Here is a 9,342-nt window from a genome sequence, read left to right on the forward strand (position 1 = left end):
ACACTTTTACTCTTACATTTGACAAGAGTTTTAAACCTTTCTTTAAGATATATCACTCAAGTTACAATCTTGGAGTATGACTCTAAGAATTGTTTTGGAACGAAGTATGACTCATCTTCCTGATCTAACCATTTCAACAATTCACGACTCCTCTTCTTAGTCATAAGAATGCACTAAGATGACCTTTAGAGGACTAATTGTGATATGATTTCTAAATCATTAAGATGATCACAAACATGATACTAAAGTACTCTCCCATCTTTTCAGATTTGAGAAACTTTTATCTTTCTGCCTAATTTGATTCTTCCCATTCGTTCTGCCATACATTGAGACTTTTCCAATGTTTCAGAATTATACTTAAACTTGTAAGTATAACCATATTTACTAAACTTTAGTAAATCAAATAGTCTTAACGAGCTTTGTGGTGGACATGACCAGTGCACAAGAATGTGTACTCGATCCCTTTAGTCCTTCACTTGACTCACACATCCATGTGAACAAGTAATTAGTCTTGATTTTCCAATGCTTGAAAGTTCTCATTCATCATACTATTCAACTTTCATGATTCCAAGTTTCGGTCCAATTGAAACTTGGGTGATGAGGAACTTTCCTGATTTGATAAATTTAGACACTACCACAAATGAAAGAATCAAATCCATTTTCCAATATTGCTGTCAGTGGAATCATATAAGCAACAATTTTCCACAAATGTCATTGTAAGGATACTTCAAATAAATAAAATTAAACAATTTTCTTTTATTTTAAAACTTTGCGGAAAAACTTATCCTTACAATCCACATGGAAAATTGTTGTTATCTATTCCTTAGCAATATATCATAACTTCTTAAGCAACTGCTCAAAATTCTGATGCGATCGAAATCCACCTTCGCGATCAGAATCAGCATATACTTCCTTTAAGATTTCTCTCTATTCTTTGATTCTTAAAACATCAACATGTGACCCAGTCACATCATGTAATGAGGATCTCAGAATAGAACTTAACAGAGTTAGATAATGGGCTCTACCTGATGTAGAGTCAAACTTATTGACTTTAACATCCTTAGGTAAATTTGGCAGCTTTGCAATCAACGCCCCTTCCTTTGGCAAAATAAACATATGGACCCTTTGGTAATGGGACTATCTCAGACTTAGCCTTTCTCTTTACCATTTGGTCAACCGGGTTGACTATGGCCAATCCCTTTCCATTGGGAAGAGAATGCTTTTTCTGGATTTCCAGTGTCACCATTGTCACTGTCCATAAAGTTTTTGGGAAGTTGATCTTCTAATCAAATTTGCTTTACTATCGTTCCAAATCATTGATGATTCAGCAGCACCAAGAAAATAGATATGATCATTAAGGTTCATGTCATAGTCTGTTTCATAGTAGTCCCAAAGGAACTCACTATGTGACTTAGAAAGTGATTGAACATCCAACTTTCTCAAGACTTTGACACCCAACTCTCCCGGCTTGTCAATATGTGACTTCATCTCTAAGATGTGATCACACATAGACCTTGCTTGCCATTAGGGCTTGAGTGACCTTGAACTTGTGGGTTAGGGAGAATAATTGGAGGAGGTGGAGGAAGAGAAGTATGACTTCCATGAGCCAAACTCGGGAAGTCATATTCATTAGGAAAGCTTGGTTTGGGAAGATCATTGTTGTCTAAACCAGAAATCAACAATGGGAGAAATTCACGTAAAGTTGATTTAAGTCCTTAATATAACACCCAATATGATATATTGAGGCTAGGACCCAACAAACTATTTTATAACTTGGAGGAGGGATGCCGTAATCCAAGCTATAAAATATTTGAAGGTAGGTGAATGACGATTCACCAATTTCCACCAAGATAAACGAAATGTATTATTAGGTTTTAATTGGTTTTGAAACTCCTAGATTCTTTTGAGATTCATTGAACTTTTCAATGGCATGTTTCAATCTCGAGTGTGCCCTTCAGGTTTTGTGACTGGGATGCCGAGGATCACAAAACAAGGTGTGAAGTAACCATGCAAATATACTTGGTACCCTTAATATTTACCCCTCAATCGATGTGCCGGTTAACCACACACGCTCCAACGATACTATGATAAACATTAAGTTACCCTTTGTCTACCTTGTTAAGTCCAGGTTAGTGTGCCGGTTAACCACACACGTTCCACTAACAGCTTAAACAAAGTGCAAAGTGTAATTTCATGGATTAGCACCTTATTCACATTTTCCTAAGTAACTAAGATTGGGAATTTATAAGTGTTTAGTTACTTAGTATTTATCATTATACTTATAATGAAGGGAGAATTATAGTCCTTGTCCTACCTGTTCGGCAAACGACCCTCCACCGGTCAAGGAAGCGGTGAGTGAGAGTGGACACCCATTAAACTGCCATTTTATAGGCAGTAACCTTATACCCCCCTTATAGACCGGCTTCGTGAATGAGGCCTACTAATGGTAAGACGACTTGCTCTTATACATATAATATATTAAAACTTTTAATATTATAATAGTATAAGGGTGTATTTTAGATATTTAAAATACTTGGTGGTTTAATCTATTAATTAAACTGGACTTTTAATTTAATTAAACTCAAACCATATATTTATGGATTTAATAATACTCTTTTAATTAAACGCTTTAATTAACTATTAATAAAGTCCATAAGTGTTAATTTGAACTATTCAACAAAACATCATAATTCCAATTATTAAACTCAAAATTAAAACCATTTAATTAATTGTTTAAGTTATGAACCCAAGAGTTTTAGAATTCAATTCTTTTTTTCATAAAAAACTTTTCTCAAATTCCAAAACTTGAGGGCAAGTTTTGTAATTCTTGAAAACCTTTGGATTCCATAACTTATGGAATTAATGGTGTTTTATGATGAAACTTTCCATGTTCCATAACTTAAGAACAAGTTATGGAATTCTTTAAAACATTAACACCAAATTTTGTAACTCCATAAAAACTTTGAATCAAATTTTTTTTTTTAAAAAAAACTTTCATATCCATAACTTATGGAAGTTTCAAAAACCCTTAAGATCACAACTTTAAAAAAAACTTTTGAGCTCCAAAATTTTATGACAAAATATGTAACTCCTTAAAACATTTAGATCAAACTTTTAAAACTAATAAAATAATCATATCATTTTATCTTTTACTAAATTTGACCTAATTCAACTCATATAACAAATGATTCAAATTTTACAAATAATTCGTTTTTCACAAAACAAGTAATTATCTTAAAATTTGACAAACGTCATGTTTTTTTTTCCTTTTTTTTTCAACTTGAAAATAAAACATTTGCATCAATATAACAGAAAACAACCCATGGCTCTGATACCACTGTTGGGTTTTGAGCATTCTAACACTACTATGGTGTACATGCAACCCTATAAACCTTGGATCTATGTTTTCTCTATTATACATGCAAATATTAACTATTCCAAGGTTTCATCCTAACTAGCATATTATTAAGCACCTATACTATAAAGTTCTAGTTAGATGACATACCTTTTGATGTAGCTTGATGTCTTCAAGCTTTAAGAGCTTAACCCCAATAGTGTGGAAGCCTCAAATGGAATCACAAATCACCAAAACACCTTGGAATAACTTGAGAGAATATGTATGCACACTAAAATCGGCCCACTCTTATTTTCACACACTTGTGCCAATTTTGTGAGCCAAGGACCCCTTTATATATTATGGAGGATTAGGGTTACATCCATGTAAACCCTAATACCCATGACCTTTCATTTACATAGGATCCATGGGTTAAAAGCTCCATGGACCATCCATGAAAGCTTAGCCCAACCTATATGAACTTGGCCCATTCCATATATATAAGAGTCCATATTTAATTAGTTCTTTTTGATCACTTAATTAATTCTAAATTAATTCTTGATCAATACTAATTAAATAATATGATTCCATATTAATATATTAGAACTTATAATATATTAATATAAATCATAAATATACTATTCTCAAAAGACTATCCATATAAATTGTGCCGGTGAAGTGCAACCCAAATGGACCATGCCGGGTCGGGTCAAGTACATACCAAATATAGTTATGGACTTAGACATTAATCCAACAGTAGCCTCGTGCCATTGCACAATCCGCATTTCTGATCAATATTCCTTAGTAACATAACCGTAACACCGACTTTTAACACCAACTTATAAATTGGCATACCTGAAGGTCTAAGACCATTTAGAACAATCAGGAGAGTATAAAGTTTCATCAACTTCATCATGAACAAAATCTGCGTGAAAAAGACTATTTGAACTTAAATACTCCTGTGGATCTCCTAGAAATAATTTTAACAAACGCCCGTTAATCTCTTGAACGACTTCATTCTTCGGTGCAAAGATCGCTCTTTCTTGAAAATAAATCGGATTCTTGGCATTTTCAACAATAGAAGGATAGACAAATCCAATTAATGAACCAATAGGATCAACTAAATTAACAATGAGAAGATCAGTAGGAATATCAATAATTGTCTCGCCATCATTCAAACCACCAACTTTTCCTTCTCCTATATCCAAAATCCATTTTTTAAAAGTCGTCGTTTCTTGAATATCAGATGTGAGAACACTTAACCTCATGTTTTTTTGTTAATGTTAAGACTTTGCAACTTGACCAAATATAAGAGGAACTTAAAGAAGTATTCACAATGTCTTGTCTGCTTCCATTAGGAACAACCGGTAGAATTTGTCTAAAATCGCCTCCAAAGACAATTGTTTTTCCTCAAAACGACAATTTTGAGTTGCTACGAAGATCACAACTCAATAAAATTTTCAAAGAACGATCTAAGGCTTCAAATGCATGCTTATGAATCATAGGTGCCTCGTCCCATATAATCAATGATGTTTTTTTAACAATTCGGCTACATCACTATTTGGTGAAAAAAAACAAAAGGAATCCTCAGTAAGATTTAGAGGAATTATAAAGCGTGAGTATTATGTTCTACTTCCGGTTAATAGCAATGAAGCAATACCACTTGAAGCAACATTTAAAATGATATCACCTTTAGATCTTATAGATGCAGATAAAGTCTTCCAAAAAAAAGTTTTACCAGTACCTCCATAGCCATAAACAAAAAACACACCTCCTTTTTTCTGTTTAACATTTGTCATGATTTCATCAAAAACTGATCGTTATTCAATTGTTAATGAATCAAGTAGTTGATTAGATTCTTTTTGTAGACTGTTCGTATCAAAATCTAACTCCTCAGTAATCAAACGGTTGTTTGAAGAAGATACCGAATCATGATCAGGGTAAGGCATCCGAACAAAATCTTTAAGGCTTGAACTGTTTTTGAGTAGAATTTTTTCAATCTCATATAGCGTCAAGTTTTTAAGCTGATCGTCATTAACGGATAAAGTTGTACAATTGCAGAGTTAATTATTAAAAGATAAATATACACAATTATCACATAATGAAAATAATGTGTATAAAAAAACTTTAAAATATTTATAAAAAACATAAAAATTTCAAATAATAATATAATTAGCATTTGAAAAATATATAAGTAATGTATAAAATGTAAGGAATGACAAAAATAATAATACCTGGAGACTTTAATCTCATTCGTTGATTGTAGAGTATTCCATCGGATAAGTATTGCCAAGTATTTTCCCAAACATAACATGGTTTAGATAAACTATTAGACTTTAGCATAGTTGCAAATAGAAACCATAAATAATAACCAGACCCTGAATGACTTGCTTCCTCGATGACATCAATATATTCTCTATCATCTTCTAAAAGTCCAAGAGCATAACGTGCATCTCTAAAAGTAGGAAATACTTGTTCATTAATCGTACGAATATCTGCAAATGATTTCGGACCTTTGACTTTATTTAAAAGAATTCTCAAAAAATATGCTTCACCGAGATTAGGTTAAACTGTGTGAATCCTCCCAATACAAAACCCTTTTTTCTTGGCTCCCAACAATGATATTCTTGTTTCCATACAAATTTTGTAGGAAATTCAACATAAGAAAGTTTTCGTGCATCCTTAGGTTGTTCATTACAGCTCATCCAAGATAAGAACATCAAAGAAGAAATAGATTGTTTGTTCAATATCATCATCTGCTCCGTATACAACATTTTGTTTTCCAGGAAGATGGAACGGAAGCCTTACAACAGAAGGATATTTGTAATGAACATCAAATCCAAATAACGAAGCTTCACATGCAGACAAATACCTACAGTCATAGTAGTTCTTTATTTCATCAACTGGAGCATCATCATTATCACCTCCGTTGCTGTTTTGTACAACTTCAACAGTAGCCCGATCAGGACCCTTGTTAATATATTTAAACAAATATTTGATGGAAGCCACTTGATTACACCACTCAACATTAATGTGAGCTTGATATCTTTTCAAAAGGGTTTTGTGATATGGAACAACGCTTCTATTGACTAACTTAACACCCGCCTTTTCTATAAAAGATTCATCATTACGTCTCATATATATATAGGATAACCATTTGAATCAACGAAAGTATTCTCCAAGAATGGCTTCGGGAAGTTTTTTGAACACTTGTTTTCACTCATGCATGGACATTTAGGATTATTAGAACCACATAGACCATGCATCATGAACTCACTAACAAGTGCATACAATTCTGGATCATCGTCTTTGTTTGGAATTTCAGCCGAAATAACTCGATCAATATGTTCAACAGTAGGGAGTTTGTAATCAGAGTGCATGAATAAACATATATGTGTGTGAGGCAGACCGCGCTTTTGAAACTCCACCGTATAAACAACTGTAAAATGATTTAAATAAATATAATATTATAAGATAATAAAAAACATAATTATAAAACTATTATTGTAATATTAGGTGCCTGCTTGGACCAAACCCAATAACCGCTTCTTCTTTAAGTCTTTAATCAAAGAATCCAACTTAATTTTGAATAATCTAGAAAGGATATCGTGCCTATCTTCGGGATTAAGCTGGTGTCAGCAAGAAACCTTTTAATTTCAGGCCACTTTGGATTGCATGTTATGCTTATGAAAAATCTACGTATCCAAACCACTTACAAAGTGACATGACATCTAAATAGTTTTGCATCATGTAGCGTGTACCACCCGTAAAAGAAGAAGGCAAGATAAGACGTTTTCCGACTTTGGAAATATCAATATTACCATGAATTTGTACACTTCTTAAAGTTTCATAAGATTCGCACCTAAGAACGTTTGACTGATTGCGTATGTAATATAGTCTCTCAGTTTCAATCATCGTATAAGCATCAACCAGAAATTGTTGAAAAAGCCTTCTTGAATTAAGAATTAATGAAAAAACATTAACTTTGTCTTGAATTCTATAAGCAAAGAATTCTCTCATTGTACAGTAACGACGTTTGGTATTAGTTGAATGATCAACATCCGTGTGAGGTATGTCAAATCTATATCCATCATCTCCATATGGAAAGAGTAGTGGGTACTGAAGAGCAAGGTAAGAAGGATGTAATTCGTTTATACGTTGTAGAATTCCTGATTTAGTTTTTACGATGATATCTCTATTATCAATTGCATCACCAATGTCACCAACAATTAAAGCAACAACCTCAGAAGCAGTAGGTAAGTTATATGTCCTTCCATCTTGTTGCCTTCTTCCTATAAGACGTAACTTTAGATCTATAGGAGAATTTTCATCAAAACAATCTCTGGCCATTCTATAACACTTAACCAGCTCATTGGTTGAATCCAACATGACCTTCAAAAAGCTAATGATTTCGATATCAAGAGAATGAGAAGTTGATGTGCACCCTTCTTTTTGTCTACTGTTAACAACAACTGTTATATGTAAAATTTAGCAACTAAATCATTATATCAACATTATAAAAGTAATGGTTTATAAAAAAAAATAATAAAGATATACCTGAAAGCGTGTTGTCTATTTGAAACTTCATTTTCAGTATCATATATGTATAGTTGCGAAAACTTTGGTTTGGATCCATCTATAGGTAGAAGACTTCCCAAACAATGGTAATTTTGACCGCTAAGTCCGAAAACATATGGAGCATTATCTCTATTAATGGAAGAATCAACTTTTCCACCCATTAAAGTAAAGGAAAAAATCGAATTGATTCAAGGAATGTTCTTCATGAAATGTTTTCCTTTTGGATCAACATAACGAAAGTGATTTTGATAATTTGTTGGAGCTTGTTTTGATTCAGGAAGCTCGACCTTTCTGTTACCACAACACATGGAATAAGAAGTTTTCTTTCCAGAAGTGTTGCCTTTAAGGGCTTCATACGTCCATAATTGTGCATGACACATCGCACACACAAAAGTTTGGTCCCCATGGTCCAAATAATCTGTTTAATAAAAATATTTGTAAAACATTGAAATAAATTAATGTTGCAATTAGTAATATTTTAAAAATAAAGGGGGAGTATAAATAATAATTAATAGTTTACTTTTGCGACACCTGAAATCAATTGTTGACGGATTTGTTGATCACGTAAATCTTCATCTGATGTTAGGTCCAAAAAGGGTATTCGAGATATATTTGAAATCTTCCTTTTTTTTATTTATTTATCTGCATGATAAATTGCTGGAAGAAGCTCGAGTAACTGAAGATGAATTCGTAGCTCTCATGACTGAAGATGAATTCGTAGCTCTCATGTCCCCAGGATAGAATATTGTGCATTTACTAACATTGAAAGTATGACAATTAGTATTAAATTTTTAAGGTAAATAAATAAAAAAATATAAAAAAGTTTAAAAAGTGAATACATATTATTATATGTGTACCATATATAATAACAAACAGTAAGCTAAATGTAAACAAAATCATACCATTGGAAATGTTGGACAACGGAGTTCTTGTAGTAAAATTAAAAGCATATTGAAAACGTTATTGATCACGACCAATATCACCTATTAATAAAAGATAAGTTCATATAAATATGTATTAATTTGGGAACAATAAAGAAACAAATATAATAACATAATATATTTCTACAATATTTAGAATAATTTTATATGGATAAAATTAAATAGGTAAGATGATATATATCATATACCGATTGGTACGGTGGAATGTGATTCGATCTTCTTATATCCAAATAAATTTTACTTTCTTTTCGTTTGTCTTTAGCATTGTTCGACAATGGACTGCTGACATAAATATTTGAAGTAGATTGAACACGTGTTTGTTGATATCCACATGACAAAGTTAGGCAGACATTTTCATTGTTACCGTCAATATTGACAAACTCGCTTGATGATGGTGTTTAAATATTAGTATTTATATTAGAAATCACTGTAAAAGAATATAAAATATGTAAGTTATACTACAGATACAAATAATTATAAGTTAACATA

At 32.3% G+C, this 9,342-nt stretch overlaps 2 protein-coding genes across 2 annotated transcripts; both read right to left on the reverse strand.

Annotated features, from left to right (window-relative positions):
* Positions 1-4,197: 4,197 nt before the first annotated feature.
* Positions 4,198-4,602, reverse strand: LOC145164472 (uncharacterized). The gene has a single exon (XM_079083184.1). The coding sequence runs from the start codon at positions 4,600-4,602 to the stop codon at positions 4,198-4,200; it is 405 nt and encodes a 134-aa protein (XP_078939310.1).
* A 354-nt stretch (positions 4,603-4,956) lies between these two features.
* LOC145164473 (uncharacterized) lies at positions 4,957-7,922 on the reverse strand. The gene is made up of 6 exons (XM_079083185.1): positions 7,892-7,922; positions 7,051-7,806; positions 6,616-6,773; positions 6,033-6,304; positions 5,707-5,789; positions 4,957-5,147 (listed from the first exon to the last, which is right to left on the reverse strand). Exons 1-6 carry the CDS (start codon positions 7,920-7,922, stop codon positions 4,957-4,959), a joined length of 1,491 nt encoding a protein of 496 aa, XP_078939311.1.
* Between the last annotated feature and the right edge of the window lie 1,420 nt (positions 7,923-9,342).

This window comes from Lactuca virosa, chromosome 3, assembly GCF_052849685.1.
Source record: "Lactuca virosa cultivar CGN04683 chromosome 3, Lactuca_virosa_CGN04683_v6, whole genome shotgun sequence".
NCBI classification, from domain to species: Eukaryota; Viridiplantae; Streptophyta; class Magnoliopsida; order Asterales; family Asteraceae; genus Lactuca; species Lactuca virosa.